At 42.9% G+C, this 20,206-nt stretch overlaps 1 protein-coding gene across 1 annotated transcript in view; it reads right to left on the bottom strand.

Annotated features, from left to right (window-relative positions):
• Positions 1-1,281: 1,281 nt before the first annotated feature.
• Positions 1,282-20,206, bottom strand: part of LOC121879874 — a 21,712-nt gene continuing 2,787 nt past the window's right edge. Inside the window, exons 2-5 of the mRNA XM_042386656.1 lie at positions 11,549-11,738; positions 9,636-9,753; positions 5,856-6,091; positions 1,282-5,268 (exon numbers count right to left, since the gene is read on the bottom strand). Of these exons, the coding sequence (XP_042242590.1) occupies positions 3,235-5,268; positions 5,856-6,091; positions 9,636-9,753; positions 11,549-11,738 (2,578 nt within the window). The 3' untranslated portion in view covers positions 1,282-3,234. The remainder of the gene's footprint in view (positions 5,269-5,855; positions 6,092-9,635; positions 9,754-11,548; positions 11,739-20,206) is intronic.

Here is a 20,206-nt window from a genome sequence, read left to right as displayed (position 1 = left end):
GAGTGCAGTAGGGGTCCCAGCAGCGGTCGTCAGTAATTATAAAGGTAATTGACTATCACCAATTGGCCAGACCGACAGTGAATCTCCAGGGACACGTGTTGTAATGTCCCAGCAGCTGCCGTCACAACACTTCCTGTCACTTTACGCAATATTTGTCGCCATCTTACAGTCGTCCATTAATTAGATGTGTCTTACTTCTACAGACGGAAGGAAAATTTAACGTAAGATCCTTCGAGAATCTTGGCTCAGGTTCAAGATTAATTCACACGGTATAGTTTTACTCCGATCAGTGGCGTAAATGGTTTAGTTACGCCGAGATGTTGTGCGTAAACTTATCCACCGAGTTTAAAGGTCACCGAGATGTTAAATATTGCCACCTGAGAACAGACATAGAGCAAGTTCTCGTGTTTGTACAAAGTCGTGGACAGCCGCATGGAACCTAAACGCTCGCGTTAGGATGGCGAAATAATCTGGGGTGCCTAATGTTCACGTGACCAAAATAACCTCCATTAATCTGAACTTTACGAAAAAATAAATAAAAATAACTTATATACTTTTTGAATATTTAAAATTACTTTACAATATACTGATCACAAAATACGTCACAGTAACGAGGCATCAAAATCTTACCTTACATCACAGTAGCCAGGGAGGAGACACAACATTATCACACACAGGTCAAAGTGGTACTGACATGATGATCTTTACTCTACCAATTGTTATATACCCCTTGTCCCGCCCCTCCGCCAGTCTCTCAGCCAATCAGGGATCTGGAGAAGCGCAAACTACCGAACATTGCTAGCTGGTACTTCACTAGTTTACGTGATCCAGTTAAGTCAGCGTTAACCTTCACCCCCCTCGGTGAAATTATACCAGTACTCTTGCCAAGTTACTTACTGTCCACTTATCACTTACCACTTAATACTTCAGCATGAGTGTCGGAAACCTGTACTCAACCTGGGCGCTGTCGTGATGGCTGCCATGTTCCCCCTCAAGTGCCAGCGTCGGTGCCGTGATAATCTTGCTCTGGTGGCTGAGTTTTTTTATACCACTTGATCTCTTTATTTTTATTCCGTGTTTTCAACTGTTTATCATTTTCCTGAATTAAAGTTTACCTGTGTATGAATGATCTGTTTAGTGGCAGTATTTAATTGTATCATTATTACTAATTTTTCAGGATCTTATGGAAATTTATAATACAAAAACAGAGAAAACAGAGAAAACGTTGATATAAATTCATGGGTAACTCAAATAATTTGTGGATTGAAATAAAACGCCTAATATTCTGAAACTTTATTACAGTATGTACAAGATGGCAGCATAGACTTTTGAAATAGTAATATGCGAGAATATTTCATTACACATATGTACACAATATAATGATCTGTATAATACCTCTTCATATGTCTGCTATAACAATGAATCACTTTAATCTAGAAATAGAACAAACTTCAATTGTGGACTAAACATTATGAATTATTTTTTTTTCTGGTTTTGTTCACAAATAATCAGGACACATACTGTACCATACAAACAAACACCTCAGTTACACATCTCTGTACATTTAAAAACATGGTAGAAATATCAAGCAAGTGTGTGTGTGCAATATGTACATTGTGATTCGTTTCCAAAGCAACACTCTACCTATTTAAAAATACTGTTTAGTATGTACAAGGAGTTTGGCAGTAGTTGTTTTACATGTATATCACCTCATTGTCAACCATCCTATGACTAACTCTAAAACAAATTGGATATTTTGCTTTTTTTTTAAGGAGTCACACCAAAGATTCAAAGGTGTCACGGTGCTATTTTTGAACCTTTGAACTTTATGAGTTTATATAGACGTATGTAGTGTGTCTATAGGTATAAAAAATCTGTCTCATTGATCCTATGAAATCTGAACTTGAACAGGTATATAACTACAGGTATTGGGGAGATAAACGAGGTATATATCTCCCCAACACACCTGTAATCTTGTATTTAGTTCAGGGGAGCAAATGAGCCATGATACCTATTTTTCGCCCCACTATAAACACTGTCTTTACACACCTACACAAACGTGCCAGAAACAGTGCCGGACCAACATACGAACCCTAGATATGATTCCTTAATGAATTTCTAAAGAATTGTACGAGATTTCGAACCAAAACCTGAAGATAATCATCAATTTTTACTATACACATAACACCTTTCTTTAACAGGATTCACTTTCGTATTATTTACTGAATACGTGACTCATTCTCTACTGCTAACAGACAAAAGTAACATGTTTTTTTTTTCACTAGAGCTAAATATCAATCCAGAAAATCAATACTGTATACGTAGAAACATTTCACCTGTTAATTTGATCAACACAGACAGCAGCTAAGTCGAAAATGTTAACTAGAAGCACATATTGCTATGAATTTAGGATTTATTTTTTTCCCACTAAAACGTGTTCTGAGAGACATTTTGCAAAGAAAATAGTTGAAGAAGCGGTGGTGCCAGATGTGGATATAACCATATATATATATATACATAAAGTCTGAGAAAGCTGTGTGCCATAAAGTGTATAAATCCAGGTTATATACAAGAGTTGTACGTGGAGATAATGTCATGCATGAGCCCCGAGGTGGGTCAAGGTGGGGGAACACAGTGTGACGGGCGACCTTAGTCCTTAAGTCTTACGGCATTACCGACCATTTCACCGTGCGATGACTGGGAGTTGATTAGCTGCCACGGGAACACTTGTGAGGAACGTAACCAAAAGATTGGATTCGGTGTCCAAATTCGGTTTGTTTTCCCCTATTCAGCCGAGAAAGAGAGAAAGAGAGATAGAGAGAAAGAGAGAAAGAGAGAGAACTTGAACAGAACGATTGACTGGAAGAGCACATCAAGATTCTAAAATACTGAGATTATCTAATGAGCACGACGTGGGTGACTGGTGGGTGTGTTGAGGGCGGCCAGTGGGTGGGTGTTGAGTGCTGCGAGGGTGTAGAGGTAAGATCTGTTGGTGGGTAGTGGTCGAGTGTCGCGTGAGGTGGGTGTAGCGGGTCTAGTGTCGGGTTCGTTGTAGGAATACACTGGTCGGGTGTCGAGTGACCGAGGCCTGGGAGGACCGGGGTTGTCAGGTGGACTGGCCGCCGCCGGTTGGGAGGTAGAAACATGTTGGGTGTTTGGTGGGTTAATGGTGCTGGTAGATGGTCTGGTGAATGTGACTAGGGTGCTACTGATGGTGACTACCGGGTGTGGTCCTCATAAAGTAGTGACGTAGTCCACCTCACTGTAGTCCAGGCTGTAGGCTGACGTCACGCCACCGTCCCTCTCCGCCGCGTCCTTGTCCGAAGAGAAGAGGGACTCAGAGGCGGTGGGTAGAGTGGGGATGGGCTGGTGCTGGTGAGTCTTCTTGTCCGCGGCACGTAGTCTGGCTGCCCCGTACACCGTCACGGCCACCAGCAGAATGACACTCAGGGCAGATCCTACCCCGATGTATGCCCAGGGCACCGAGAGGAAGAAACAATGGGCGATGAGTTCATCGTACCCTGAGGGGCAGTGATGGACACCGTCACACCAGAGGTCCTCACTGATGCACACACCCAACTCGGGGCATTCCTCCTGGCATCCACGCACGATGCCCTCTGAGGACCAGTCATACTGGCGCGCCGGCGACACCTGGAGCCAGGAGAGGGTGTGAGGGCCCAGGTCACGTCCATTGTCCCGTCCTGACAGCTCAAGGATCAACTTATCCGTCGACTGCTCGACGAGTGTCCCTGATCCCTGCCAGGCGAAACTGAACAACTCAACGACATTTTTGCTGGATGGGTCAGGACAAAGAACACCAACTGGTCTCAAACGACCCACCTTGAACACCAGGAGTCGTGTGGAGGTGGTACAGTTCTTGTCAATGTGGTCATAACCTCGTATTCTAAAATATATAGACTTGTCGGAGTCGGAGGTCTGGAGGAGCCAAGGGTAGTTGTCACAAGGTTTATGTTCTGTAATGTTAGCTTTCCGGAATATGATCTCGCCGTTGGTACCCTGCAGTCTCTGCTCCTTCTTACATGAAGACTTCTTCACAAACTCATATCGAGCTTCAAACATAAAGTCGAGATAATCGTGAGTTTCGTCCATGTTGTTGACTTCAAATTTGAGCCTCAACTCTTGGGACTTGGACTCGTAATCGATGGGGATGCCGGAGAAATCACAGGTACACAGCCTCGGCACCTCAATGTCCTGCCAGGGGTACTCAGACACGACGAGGGAGGCAGTCTGGCCTCCTCGGTTGTCACAGTCAAAGCTGCCGGTGAAATTGTTGGTGGTGGTGACGCAGGAGCGTGACACACTGTGGAACTTTGTGATAGTCACGTGCACCACCTCGTCACTGTGGGCAGTCAGGCGATACTGGCAAGACAGTCTGCGGCGTCCCCACCTCCCGTACAGCACCGAAGTTCTCGGGGAGAAGACCCGACCTGTCCGGAGTGTGTACCCGTCGCTAATAGCTTCAAAGTCACACTCGCTGCCATTAGTAGGGCGGTACCCGGGCCGCGTGTTGACGAACTCGTAGCGTAAGATGAAGTCCATGGCTAAGGCAGCAGTGGACTCGTTGTAATGCTGCACTACCGTCAACTTAGGTCCGTCAGCGACGTAGCTTTCGTTCCTAGTACAGGCCTTGACCGGGGCAGCCAGACCGCGGCGGGGCGGGAGGTACTCGCGGGCACACATGGGCGGGGGGCGAGCCGTGCAGTGCTCGTGGATGAGCTTGGCCCGTCTAGGAGAGCCATATGGGGTGCTCGTGTCGAAGAAATTGCCGTCATAGATCCTGAGCGGGTTGATACACTCGGTCATGTTAAAAGTATAGTGTCCCATTTTGGGGGCGATTTCGTACTTGCGGAAGTGTATCCAGACAACCTCATGAGGCTCCCCGTGGAAGAGATATACACAGGAGGAATTCTGTGGCTGTGTGTTGACCACAGACACCACCTCCCCGCTGGCGTTGTTGGAACCGAAGATGTGAAACACACACTGACGATTCCGAGCGAACTGGCGAGAGTCCATGTTGAGGTAAGTCACCTTCACGTCCAGCTCGAAGCCGAAGGTCCTGGGCATGAGTGTCTCCTGGGAAGGCTCGTCGAAGCGCGAGGTGCTGAAGACGACCAGCAACTCCGGTCCCGTGGAAGTGATGGGTGGCAGTATACCTGAACCGCACACCTTCAGGAAGAGAGGCGCCTCCGTGGAGTTGCCGTCGTACACTAGAAGGTGATCATGTACCAGGTCACACGACCCCCAGATCTGTCGAAGAAAATATATGAAACGGTAAGTCCGTCTGTACCATATATGTATGTTTATTATAATGACCACATATTAAGACTCATTCACCCGTTTAATTCTGTCAGTATTTACCACTAAACTGTCTACCTCTTCTGCACCTCTCTTAACCCTCTTTATTGCACATATTTGCCATCATCTTCCTATCCATCCCTTGTACGACATCTAAAAGCCAATCTTCTATTTTTTATCTACACATTTCTCATCTTATACCTCATTCTGGTCACTCAGGTAAACACCAAAACAACCTTTTCCCTGCTGCTCCCTCCTGGTCACTTGTCTCCAGTTGAGTCAATAATAACAAACTACAGTAGATTACAACAACACAAAAGATTGTTGTCAGTAAGGAAATTCAACCAGACTATTGATAGATTATAGGTTGTTACAGGCAGGTGCTCCTACAACAACAACAACAATCTAACTTAAAAAAAATATTAACATTTACTTAACCAAAACTAATCTGACCTGACCTAATCTAACCTAATCTTCGTCACCATAATCATCTACAGTATATTAAATCACCAGAGAGACCCACCAAAAACATTCTATACCTGTAAACCTGGAGAGGAGAGTCTTTGGCTAGGGAGGGCAGAGTTAGCCTTGACATTGAATCTGAGAGGATTGTCTTGGTGGATGGTGATGAGAGGCTTGGCATAGGGCACGTAACGCGTCTGTCTGATCAGGAAACGACAGGTCACATGGCGAGGGTAGAGTCCGGGGAAGTTGGGACTCTGAACTGAACACCTGTACTCATCACAGTTCAGAAAGATCCGATCACACAGCGAGCCTGGTGGTGGGAAGGGGAACATAAGAGGCAGAGAAGATCGTTATTGTCACATATTGAGATTATAAACGGGGGAGAGGAAAGAGATTTACTGAGGAGTGAAGGGATGGGAATACTTGATGATGATGATGGAAGTGAGGGAATATTTTTAGGGGTGGTTAGAGAATGATAGGGAATATTTATAAAGGTAAAGAGTGAGTGATTGGTGATGGAAGGGAATATCTTGGGGGTAGGGGAGAAGGGTAGGGAATATATGGTGGCAGAGGGGGGGAAGGGAAGGAATATTTTGAGGGGTGATAAGGAAGGAAGGGAATAATTTTGGGTAGCAGGAGGGTAGAGAATATCTTGTGGGGGGGAGAGGTAATGTGCAGGTAGAGAAAAGAGAGAGTTACACAATATACTAAGGAAATATGTGTCGTTCATATCACTGACGAGAGAGTAGTAGTAGTAGTAGTCGTAGTAGTAGTAGTAGTAGTAGTAGACACGTATATAGGAATTGCAACAGAGACACAGACAAGAGGACTGTGTGGGTGAATGTCGTGGGGATGAAACAATAACAACAATATTGAAGGTTAAAATAAATTGGAGATCTCCACTATGGGATGGGGAGAACACACACACACACACACACACACACACACACACACACACACACACACACACACACACACACACACACACACACACACACACACATACACACAGACACACACACACACACACACACACAGACACACACACACACACACACACACACACACACACACACACACAGACACACACACACACACACACACACACACACACACACACACAGACACACACACACACACACACACACACACACACACACACACACACACACACACACAATGTCTATCATCATCGTGTTACCATACTCATCCTTGCAAGCCATTGAACAACGTCTCCTGAGATTATCTTAAGGGGAAAAAAATACCCAGGAATTTAAGAACGGGAAAAAAGTCGTATATTTAGTCCTCATTTTTTTATCTTTTGTTTTATCGTAAGTTTTTTTTATCGTGTAACTAAGTGGTCATTATTTTTACGATAAGACGCAGGGAGGAAGATATGAGAGATTTTACGAGCGAGATCGTGAGAGAGGGAGAGAGAAAAAAGAGAGAGAGCCCTACTACCCCATCTCTGGACCTACATCTTTAACAGCACTTAGTTATCTTTCACAGTAAATTGTCCCTTATAAGATTCAGCTGAAAACCCTCACTTCCTCCTCTTCCTCCTCCTCTTTCTTTCCGTCCCTTCTTCGCTTACACGTTTCAACTTACTCACAATCCTCCCCCTCCTCTTCTTCTTCTCCTCCCCCTCCTCTTCTCCTCTCCTCCTCTCCTCCTCCATTTCAACTTAATCTTCACGTTCACTTTTCTTGTTCTCGTTCCTGTACTTGTTTTTCTTCCTCCTCTTCTTCCTCACCTTCTTCTCTTTCTCTTCCTCCTCTTCCATTGCTTGATTTCCCCCATTCCTACCTCCTTCTCTCCTTCCCTTCCCCAATCTTCCTCTTTCCTCCTCTTCCAATCTTTGGTTCATTATCTCCTACTCTTACTTTTCCTTTCCCATTCTTCCTGCACTCTTTCTTCTCTTCCTCCTTCTCACTTTCTTTCCTGCCTCCTGCCCCCACCTTCCATCCCGGGCAGTTAAGATGACGGAAACAGTTGTAAAGTTGTACGGTCAGGGAGGAAAGTAGAGAGAGAGAGAGAGAGAGAGACACTTAATGAGTACATTGATCTACAAAGTGCTCTATATGCCGGAGGTGAAGCTGGTAGAAGTAAGACCCCAGCAGGTAGTAGAAGGCCCCAGCAGGTAGTAGTAAGACTCCAGCAGGTAGTAGTAAGACCCCAGCAGGTAGCAGAAGCCCCTAACGGTAGTAGAAGACCCCAGCAAGTAGTATTAAGACCCCAGCAGGTAGCAGCAGGGGTCCCAGGAGGAGGTTGTTTACAAAAGAGCGGCCGAAGTTCCAATAATGTTGTTTATTGACCTGTGCCCCCGCCTTCTATTTACAATTAACACCATTCTCCCCTTCTGGTGGTCGACTCTTCACTAAAATCTACAGTAATTCTCTACAGCGAACCCTCCATATAACGGACTTCTCCATATAATCCGTTAGACGGGGTTTCACATCTAATGGACACTGATTTATGGACTTTTCTCTGTATATAGTCCGTTAGATAATGGGTTCACTGTATGTAATAATACCTTTCTTTTTCTACTTTCACTAAGCCATTATACTATTACTTTTCAACAGTAACTTTCACAGTATCTTTAACTTTTTTATTTGCACTTTCTGTCTACATATTCGCAACACAAAATACTTCTCTAGTTAAACTTAGTAATCCCAAAATACTTTCCTCCTCCTCAAACTTTCGTAAGAGAGCACCTAATCTTCTCCTTACACTTCATAAATTTATATACTTTCTATTTTACTTTCGAAAAACTTTCTCCATGTGTACTCGTCCCTTCTCTCTCTCTCACACACACACACACACTACACTACACTACACTACACTACACTACACTACACTGTACACCCCAACTCTCCATTAACACTCTCTCCACTACTTTCACTCTGCGACTTTCCATTTGCATTCTTTCCCCAATTCACTATGTTGTTGTGTTCACGTTGCATCTCCTCATTTACACTCCTCATAATTCCACCTTCCCAATGGCTTCCTCCCCTCCTTTCCCCTCCCCCTTCCCCTCGTCCGACACTCCCCTCCCCTCCCAATCCTCCACCACTCCATTTCCTCTACTATGCTATTCCATTTGCACTCTTCTCCCCTCGATTCACCACCCAATTTCCACCTTCAATGTGTGTGTGTGTGTGTGTGTGTGTGTGTGTGATGTGGCTTCCCTCCCTCCTTCACACACACATCCTCACGGTTCCCCTGTAACTAACACCAGTTATTCAATCCTCGTCTACTCAGCCACACCTTTCAATTTCCTCTTTGGAGACTCTCAAATCCTCCTTCCTTCCCCTCCACAACACTAGACCTTCAAGACACCGTTTTGGCAACTCTGAAAAGACCAAGATTTTTTCCTGTATTGAAGAGCCTTTATAAAACGTGTCTCATAGATGGTCGACCACTTGTATGTGTGTCTCTTGCCATCACCAGAGGAGGTTCTAAGTCGGTGAGGGAAAGGGAGTGTAGGAGAGTTGACAGGTGATGTGAACCGGATTGATAGAGAGGTGAATGGTAGTGGGGATTGTATGTGGTGGGTATAAGATATTGGTTGTCTTAGAGGAATTTTATTTGTATGGATGTGAGAAAATATATGATTAGAAATAGATGATTTTTTTTATTGTTGAATATATATAAAAAAATAAATGTATCCTAGTTAAAGCAGCTTCAATAATAAGATACTCAACAGGTTGAAATTCTAATTACATAGGACGTAATTCTTAAAATTCTTCAATTCCCTTCATCAAAGTATTAAAACAGCCATCAGCCACAAGACACAGAGGTAAGAACACAGTTACAAGACAGAGGTAAGAACTGAGTCGAGGCGCCATACGTACTGTCAGCCAATTCGCCGCGGTTTTTAGGCGAGGAAGCGTTGCCGTAGCGAAGGATGGCGTCACTCCGTCTCAGGGTCTTGTAGGTGAGGCGGAAGTTGAAGGGCGACTGTAGTAAACCCTATGTGAGAGAGAGGGAGAGAAAGAGAGGATAAATGAGAGAGTTAATGGAGGAGAACAATTAGAATGAATGAAGGTGGATGGAACGGAAGATAAAAACTCCAGAAGACATAGAAAACGAGAACATTTAAGTAGAGGGAAGATTTTTATTTAAGGGGTAACTGGAGAATAATACAAGGGAGCGACAAACACTCACACTGACGGGAAAAAAGACATATTACAAAGGTAGGAAGATAAATGACGGTAGGGAGATAAATGATCCTGATAATTTGAAGACTATTAAGAGAATAAGTGAAAACGACCGACAAATGGACGATGATGATAAGGAGGAAAGTTGTTGGAAGAATTAAGAGGAGTCGTGAGGAAAAAGCAGACAGTAAGGAGGACGGAAGGGAGTGAAGGATGGAAAGAAGGAGCTTGAAAGATAGGGAAATAAATGATGTTAAAGAGACAAATGATGTTAAAAATTTTAGACTATTAAAGGAAAAAGTAAAAAATAAAATAAAACAGTGGTATTAAGGAGAAGGGGGAGTATGGAAGACTTTATAAAACTTTGAAAAGACTTTAAAAAAAATACAAATGGGAGCTATCAAGGAAAGACAACCAGGAAATAAATAAATAGATAAAAGACAAATAAAATCAATAAAAAAGATGAAAAATGTAGAAAAAAAACAAAAACAAATGAAGAACAACTCACTTTCAACACATAAACAAACCACCACCACCATCACCACCACCACTTCCACCACCACCACCACCACTTCCACCACCACCACCACCACCACCACCACCATCACCATCACCATCTACCATCACAACCACCACCATCCTGTCACCACAAACAATCCAATTACCTAGTTCATCTTAATCGACTCCATGTTTAACACTCTCGGTGGAAGACATTTTTAATACCCAGGTGTAAGAGAAGACTGCAGAGGGTCCAGCCCAACTTTTGTAATCTGAGACTCACCTCAAATACGCTGTATATAATCCACAAGAGGAGAAAGTTTCCCCCAGGCCAGATAGGTGAAGCTGCTGTGAGAGGCTGAATGTGTCGGAGATCCTACTGCAGAAGGTCGTGGGTGTTGTGTTGTTGGGGGAAGGTTGAGGTTCTAGGGTATTGTGTACAAGAGCTTCGACTCACAGGGCTGTATTTAAGGTGTTATGCAAAAGCTTAGTATTGTATAAAGTCTAATTTCTAGGTTGTATTTGTTTATATATTTTTTATCATAATTTTATTTGGGAACTTTATCTCGCGGCCAGTTATTGACTCTGTTGATTGAAGTGGTTTGGGATACCGCATTGTTCATTGGTAAACAAGTATTTTTTAATAATATTTAATAAGATTTTGAAATGTTTTGTTGACAATAGGATATTTTTCAGGGTTGTTATATAGAAAAATAAATAAATATCTTGGGAGTAAAAGTTTTCCTACTTGTGTATTGCTGGAGGACTCGGGGGTGAGGTGTTGATCCCGGGTGAGAGGCGACATATATTGTTGAGGCCACTAAAACCCGAAACAGATCCACCAAACGTTCACTCGGTCACGTAGCGCCCACCAGCAGGGACACCCAGCACCAGCAGGGACACCCAGCACCAGCAGGGACACCCAGCACCAGCAGCAGGGACACCCAGCACCACCAGGGACACCCAGCACCACCAGGGACACCCAGCACAAGCAGGAACACCCAGCGCCACAAGGGACACCCAACACCACCAGAAACACTCAGCACAGGTGTTGCAGTGTACATAAATTAGTCACAGGTGTAGCCAGAGAGAAAGACGCCAAGACTCACTTCAAAGTGTATGTAATCCATAGGGATGAACTTCTTCAGCGTGAGGGTAGTGGTGGAGGTCTCGCTGAAGTAAACATTGAAGCCCCGACCATCCCCACACCAGTAGCCATCCGTGTAGGGCCTCTCCCGCTCACTGATCTGCATCCACCCCTGAGGACACCCGCTGTTGTAGCTGAAGAAGTCCCCGAGTCTGAGGGAGAAAAAAAAAAGACAAAAAATAATCCAAAGTTTTAGTGAGGATCATATCTGTGGTGGTGCAGTGATTGAAGCCTGAAGGGGACGAAGAAGGGAAAGGTGGAATGAGAAACCAGTGTGAAAGTAGTAGTTAGTGAGGTTACTTTATCTGAAGGTGAAAGACAGAGTTAAGATGATATTATTGTCGTTACACCTGTTTTAAGAGTCTATTCTAAGACTCACTATAAAGCTGTTAGAAATACCCCAGCTTAAATATAACACAAATTCGAATCATATCACGATTTACCTCCGTCTACAAAGTCTAACCTCAACACTCATCCACCACAGAGCAACACAATCACCAGTCAAAACACACACACAACACACGAACCTTAAACCAGGAAGGAAGATAAACTTGTTCGAATAAACTAAAAAAAAAATCACTAACTCAGAGAAAGTAAAGAGAGAGAAAGTACACAGAGAAAGTGACTGTTAGAGGTCATGTCGAGAGTCAGTTGGGGGTAATGAGTTAAGAAGTCACTCAACCTGATGAGCAGAAGGAAAGGTAAAGTAATTTGAGCCCCTCTGAGTGTCACTTATTGTTAGAGCTCTTCAACTTGTCCTGAAGAGTTGGGAGTTGTGATTCAATTGTACTGGAAATAAAAGGAAAAAGGAAATACGGAGGATAAAGTTGCTACTCTGGAAATCTGAAACTAAGACGAAATTCCTTATTGTGTACAATAAAATAACTTCGTAAATGTAAGTGGAAAGAAAATTGTCATGAAAATGGGAAGAAGAAGAAGAAGAAGAAGAAGAAAAATAAAAGAATAGAATGAAAAAGAAGAAAGAGTTCAAGAGCTTTTTAAATGCTTATAAACGTTGACGCTGTTGAGGGCAATTAATCTAAAAGGTTAGAGAGGCAGAGTGAGGGAGGGAAGATGAGAGAAGGAGGGAAGGAGGAAGGAAGGGAGGGAGGGGGGGAGGGAGGCAGAATGAAGAAGGGAGGGTGAGGGAGGGAGAGAGGCGAGGGAGGGAGAGGCTTCTGGTGGTTTTTATTCACTTTTTACACCAATCCTGCCGAGGCTGTGTCTCCCTCCAGGCGTGGCCGACCACTCACACTCCCCACCTCGTATGAAATGGATATATGCCGCCGGAGACTGCAGGTGGAGTAGTGAGAGAAGAGGAGGAGCAAGAGGAGGAGAATATGAGGGTGTAGGGGAGATATGGAGGGAGAGAGGAGTGAAACCATGTTAGGAATAATCATGCCTTGTCGCTAATTAGTATTCACCTTTCAGAACACTTGATGATCCTCACACCTGTTACTGGCGAGGGGGAGGGTGAAAGTGCAAGGGAAGGGGAAAAGCAGAGGGGAAGGGAAGGGGAGAAGCTAGAAAGAAGTAGAAAGAGAGAAGGGGAAAGGGAGGGATGGGATAAAATGGAAATGGAATATAGAGAAATGGGGATGGTTAGAAGAGGAAAGGGAAGCGTACACAGGGGAAAAGAAGAGGATGGAAAAGGAAGATATAACTACGAGAAGTGTATTGGGTTGTCAGAGGGAAGAAGGGAGAGGGAGCCAAAGGAAGGAAAGGTGTGAGAGACGGGAGGGAGGGAGATAGAGAGGGGAGAAGAAAGGGGGTAGATAGCCTGAGGGATAAGGAAGGGTAAAAATGGTTGTGAGAGGAAGGGGAGAGCATGGCAAGTGACCAGAGGGAAGGAGGAGGAGGAGAAGGAGAGGGAGAGAGAATGTTTGATAACTGAAGAAAAATGGGAGACGGAGGGGAGGAAAAGACGAAAGTTGAGTGGAGAGAGAGAGAGGGGGAGAGTTTGTGTGTGTGTGTGTGTGTGTGTGTGTGTGTGTGTGTGTGTGTGTGTGTGTGTGTGTGTGTGTGTGTGTGTGTGTGTGTGTGTGTGTGTGTGTGTGTGTGTGTGTGTGTGTGTGTGTGTGTGTGTAGAATTAAAGCAGGTAGTGGCAAGGTTCCTGAATATATTAAGTTCAGCTTCAAGTCAGACCGAAAAAAAAAAAATCACGACACAAAGAAATTATGTAAATGAATATTAAGTGGTCGTAAAGTTAGCAGTTTTTTTTACTAATTAAATTAAATCTTATCTAGGGAACCTCTACCTCTGAGATTATATAATTAATTGAGTATTATCCTTCACAAACTCCTACAAGAAAATATTTAGTGAATGTTGATAAAAAGAAAAGATGAAGGAAATAGATGATGTATAAAATAAATATGAAAGAATGAAGACGGAAATATGAAACGGTGAACAGGAATAGAATATAAATAATAATAATAATAATAATAATAATAATAATAATAATAATAATAACAAAATAATAATAATAATAATAATAATAATAATAATAATAATAATAATATTAATGATGATATATTTATGGGTTCACATCACACACACACACACACCACACACACACACACACACACACACACACAACACACACACACACACACACACACACACACACACACACACACACACACAGTATATAACCACAATGAACCCAATATGTAAGAGGAAAATTACCAGCAACATAAATAAGAAAGCAGGTCGTTCCATGTAGCGTTTAAATGATTGAGTCTTAAACACGGCGGAGAGAGAGTGTGGAGTGATGTGGGTGTATTGTACCTAGACTGTGATGTAGGAGTGTATGTGAAGGTGTAGTGTCTGTATGTTGGTCATGTATGGTGTTGTTCAGTGCTTAGTGGGGGAGGAAGTCACGTACTAAATAACACCGGGCTAAAAATACTCTGATGGACTCCTCTTGATGTCACAGAGTTTCCTTGGCACATAATGACATCATATTTACATAATACTGTATAAATTAAGACATCAATTTCAAACCTAACCTAACCAGACTCAATTTGTAAGTCTATTAAGATGAGTCAGTTCTTTGTCCATGTTTGAGGACTAAATATCGACGGTCTATCAAAGTCAGGTCAGCAGTGTAAGGGGGGGGGAGTCATACCTTACTGATTGTGACAGGTGAGAAAAAATTATATGTTTAACTTTATACCTGTGGCCAGCCTAATAACATTCCCCAGGTGTTGATAATTAATACACCTGTGCGCTAAAACTTTAACAGATCGAAATATTATATCAACAAAAATTTTCCTAATCAGTTTACTTTTGTTGTAATGTCTCCTCGTCTTTTCTGTTTACATTATCTCCTCGTCTCTTGTCTTTACACCCTTTATCAGCATTGTTTTGAACTCGCGTGGGAGTGAGAAATGTTGCCACTAAGCCGACAGGACAGCCGTAAATAGTCCAGATAATGTATATACTGTTAAAACTCGCAGTAATTTAGAATAATGCCGTAAGTGCTGTACCGTAAACAATATAACAACTTATGGGAAGAAATAGTGTAAATGAGGCCGTGTGTCTTACCTGTCACTCTCTCCCACCCACCTGTGTGTTCTGGCCAGGTAAACAATGGGGATTTGGGGAGAGAGAGAGAGAGAGAGAGAGAGAGAGAGAGAGAGAGAGAGAGAGAGAGAGAGAGAGAGAGAGAGAGAGAGAGAGAGAGAGCGAGAGAGAGAGAGATTTAGGGTGATTAACAATTCTGGAAGAAATAGTCAGCGATACACACACACACACACACACACACACACACACACAAAACACACACACACACAAAAACACACACACACACACACACACACACACACACACACACACACACACACACACTTCTCATCTGGTTCTGTCATTTACACATTATAACGTAAATAACACAGATTTAGTTGCTAGTAAAAAAAAAAATCCTTTACCCAAAACTTATATATGAAGAATAAGGAAAATCTTTATGTAAAATTTGCATACGTCATCACCACCGCGTCTTACTACTGTCCTCACTCAACCATGAAATGACACGGGTTCGGTGCCTGCTGACTGTCTCCCCGACACGAGGGTAACCCGATCCGCGCTTCCGCCTTGGGGCTTAATCGCCCGCGCCTTGCGGGCCCTTAAAAACAAACCTAGCAAGTCTACGGACTTGGCGCCCCATTCAACCACTTGGGTGAAGCCGGGGATTATTACCATACGTGGAGGGTGTTGGTAGGGGAGTGGGGTGGGGGAAGAAGGGGTGGTAGTGAGGTAGAGGGTGGTTAGGGTGGAGGAAGGTGGTAGAGAGTGGTGGTAATGATTAGTTCTGATTTAGTCTTAGTATGTCTGTTTGCCTGTTAGTCTGATTCTTTGTTTTCTCTATCTGTTTATCCTATATTCGATTTACTGTATTTTCTCTTTATCTATCTCTTTATCTATTTATTTATTTATGCATCTTAATTATTATCTCATTTTCCTTATATTTAATCATCAATAATTTCCTATCTATCTTCATTTCTCAACCTATTCATTTCATGACGTGTGTTTTTATATAATCAACCTAACCTAACCTAACCTAACAACTACTAATTACTGTACCTACAAATTAACTCAACTAACTTCCCAATCCCTACCAAAAAAAAAAAAACGGTTCCTAATTGCCTATTTAATTATTCAACAACTACTTAATAAGCAGAGTTAATACATAATTAACTCGGCTTGATGTTAAATTAACCAGATTATTTAGTTCAGTTATGGTTAATGATCGTTCGGAGGCAATAATGGTTAACTTGTGTAATACAGACGAATTGTATAGAAAAGCTTTGAAATATTGTTGAGTAAATGTATAGTGAGGGTATAGTGTTGTGTGGTCTGGTGATGATGATGATGATGATGATGATGATGATGAGTGATGATGATGATGATGATGATGATGATGATGATGATGATGATGATGATGATAGTGATGATGATGATGATAGTGATGATGATGATGATGATGATGATGATGATGATGATGATGATAGTGATGATGATAGTGATGATGATGATGATGATGATGATGATGATGATGATGATGATGATGATGATGATGATGATGATGATGATGATGATGATGATAGTGATGATGATGATGTTGTTTTGGTGAACGTGTTACAACAGGAAACATGATGGCTTTTCACCTGAAGGGAAATTGCAGGGTTCCAGAGATGATGGATGGTGGTATTCCGGGTGATGGAAGGGAGGACAGGAGAGAGAGGATTAGACGGAGATTTTGAGGCTAGGATTGGAGGATGCTGTGTAGGAAGGGACGTAGATAGGATTGGACCGAGGTAGGATGGATATTTTGTGGGTAAGATTGGAGGATGCTGTGTAGGAGGGAGTGTAGATGGGATTAGAAAGCTAGGATCCCTCTGTCTGTCTGTCTCTGTGTCTGTCTCTCTGTCTATCTCTCTCTCTCTCTCTCTCTCTCTCTCTGTTTCTCTCTCTGTTTGTGTCTGCCTGTCTGTCTGTCTGCCTGTCTGTCTCTGTTTGTGTCTGTCTGTCTGTCTGTCTCTCTGTGTCTGTCTGTCTGTCTGTCTGTCTCTCTCTCTCTGTGTTTCTCTCTCTGTTTGTGTCTGTCTGACTGTCTGTCTGTCTGTCTCCCCAAGCAAAGCGTAAGAACCACCAAAACATTATCAACTAACAGGAAACAAACGCCAGCCAACACCTCCTCTTCCTCAGCTGTCGGTCGCTGGGGAAAGTATTCGCTGGTCGGAGGTCGTGAGGATGAGGGACGAGACGTTTAATGACTTGGATCATTAGTGAGATAAACAAGAGGACAAATAATGAGAGATGAAGAGGCCGAGCAAGAGGCAAGGTGAGAGAGATTTATTTTGTTATGGTGGAGAGAGAGAGAGAGAGAGAGAATATAAGTGAAGATTTTTAGTCTCCACCTTTCTTTCCAACACACACACACACACACACACACACACACACACACACACATACACACACACACACACACACACACACACACAAACAAAAACAATAAAACAAAAAAATAATAATTTCCGACAACAGCTACAACACTATGGATAAAAACAGTTTAATTAAATAAGCCGAAGGAGAATCCCCGAGCGTCTGAGCGTTCCAGCCGTGTCCTGAGAGACTATGTAAACGAGACTCCAGCACCTCACGAGTGTTTTATCTTCTTGTTTGTTTGTTTGTTTATTAACGTAGGTAGGAGCAGTGAGGCTTAATAGTTTGATGTTAGATCACCTGATGATTAGCCCCCTAGCGTATTACACCTTAAGATTACCTGTCCTAACGTAAAATTACCCTAACCTAACCTAACCTAACCTAACCTAGAGACTCAGAGTAGCAAACAGAGGAAGAATAACAATAACAAGACTAATAACAACAATAACAAGAGCAACAATAACACTCACAGCAATTAACAGACCAAACCCAACCACAACAACCACAACAACAACAACCACGTCATCAGTCACAACCACAATTACGACGATAATGAGATACAAAAAAAATGTTGAGGATGATAATGACGAGAGACGCTGAAAAAAACACGAAGGAGTAGTGGACGAGGCGGGAGGACAAAGTGGCCATCACTCTGAATGACAGGGAGAGGGGGAGAGAGAGGGGGTGGGGAAGGGGAAGGGGTGGGGGAGGAGAGAGAGGGTGGGGGAAGAGAGAGGGGGTGGGGGAGGAGAGAGAGGATAGGGAAGAGAGAGGGAGTGGGGGAGGAGAAGGGATGGTAGGGGGAAGAGGGGTGGAGAGGTGCTATGAAAACAAAAGAGAATTGTTGTCGGAAGAGGAAACTAGGAAACACGACGTCACTAGGGAGGGGTCTCAGGGGCTACCAACATATATTATTATTAACTCTACTGTATTTTCCCCAAGTATTGACAGTAATGATTACGTTGGGAACTTAATTAGATATTGCAAATTGGATAAATAATCATACTAATTATTGAACAGCCAATGTAATTAGTGTCAGGAGGTATGGTATGGACATCATTAAAGAGAGATAGCAGCTAGCGACGCCTGGTAACACTTCCCTTAGGCGGGTATAAATAAGGAACCAGAGACTCACACACCGACCCAGAAAGAAACCTTTATTTTCTTCCCTTGGTCCTCCCGTCTATCAAACATTGACGGTTATTACATAGACGGGGGACCTTCTCCTCCTCCTCCTCCTGTCCCAGTGGCCGGCGTCCCGTCTGATGGAGGTCAGTACGAGGATAGATGAACTGATGTTCGTTATACTTAATGATGGAGCTGTCAGCCCACCAGGCACCGACGGCTGACAGCGATACTTTGATATTATACTCAATAATGAAGACGTCATCAGCGTATAAGCAATAAAAAAACAAAACAAAAGATAAATAATCAAGCAAAACCCTCTTTAATAATTCCCATGAGGGGGGGTAGAGGGGGGTAGAGGGGGGTAGGGGGGGTGGTTTACTATCATCACCAACAGACAGACAGATGAACAAGGATAATCACCCCTAGTTGAAGACCTTAAGACAATGGTAATAACGTCTCGTGGACCCATTGGCATGCTCCATATCAGATCCATTTATTAGGACTAAGTAATCATTAATCTCCTCCACATTACTCCACTCAACTACTTCACCATAACTACCTCCACAAACTACCATTCCATCTCAACTGTCTTTCCATTTTGTGGTGCCATTGTCTCCCTTCTTTCACTTAGTTTCAATCAGCTGTCTAGTTAACCATTCCATTTCAAATTACCTTTCTCATATTCCCTTCCAACCAATTTACTTATCCATTTCTGACAGTCCACTCAACCATTCCATCATAATTCTTGGTTAATTCTCCTCTCCCATAAAACCTATATCCTAGCTGCTTCTTTTCCATTTAGTGATTCCATTTTTAGTTTATCATTACGACAACTTTAATCAATTCATCAATTTCAATTACCTCTCCACTCTACTAGCGACCTTCATTCAATTGTTCCATGTAGATTACTTTCCCAGGCTTTCATTCGAGTCATTTCCTTCGACCCTTCCATTTCAGTTACTTTTCTAATCTACCATTCCATCTACACCACTCAACTCTCAGGATCAACCCATCTTTAAAACACATTTCGACTGGCAGCTGTTTCTCCATCCCTTTAACCTTTCCATCAAAGTTACCCCTCTTATCTATCCTTCACCATTCCAATATTTACATGTCAGTGCACTCTCTCTCTCTCTCTCTCTCTCTCTCTCTCTCTCTCTCTCTCTCTCTCTCTCTCTCTCTCTCTCTCTCTCTCTCCTTCTCTCTCTATCTCTCTCTTCAGTCATAAGTCTACTTCATCTCTCAATGCAATATCCTCTCTCCCCTTGTGATCCTTTAAAGCAATTAATTTAGCTGGCGGGTTACATTATACGCTGTTTCTACCGATGGAGGCCCAGTTGATCTTCCGCTGACTTATGAGCTTTCGGGGAGGCCAAGAACTGGATTACCTTTCCAGAAAATGATGTCTTTCCATAATTAAAAAAAAATAAATTCTCGTCGTTTATGAAAGCAGACCAGATGCTCCTCCCTTACCTGTAAAAGTTCACCTGGGGATTTAAATTTCTGTGATGATCTTACCTGAGGGAGTTACTTATTATAATTACCTGG

This window comes from Homarus americanus, unplaced genomic scaffold (genome assembly GCF_018991925.1).
Source record: "Homarus americanus isolate GMGI-L3 unplaced genomic scaffold, GMGI_Hamer_2.0 scaffold32095, whole genome shotgun sequence".
In the NCBI taxonomy this organism is placed as follows: Eukaryota; Metazoa; Arthropoda; class Malacostraca; order Decapoda; family Nephropidae; genus Homarus; species Homarus americanus.
This window is presented reverse-complemented; position numbering and strand designations above follow the sequence as displayed.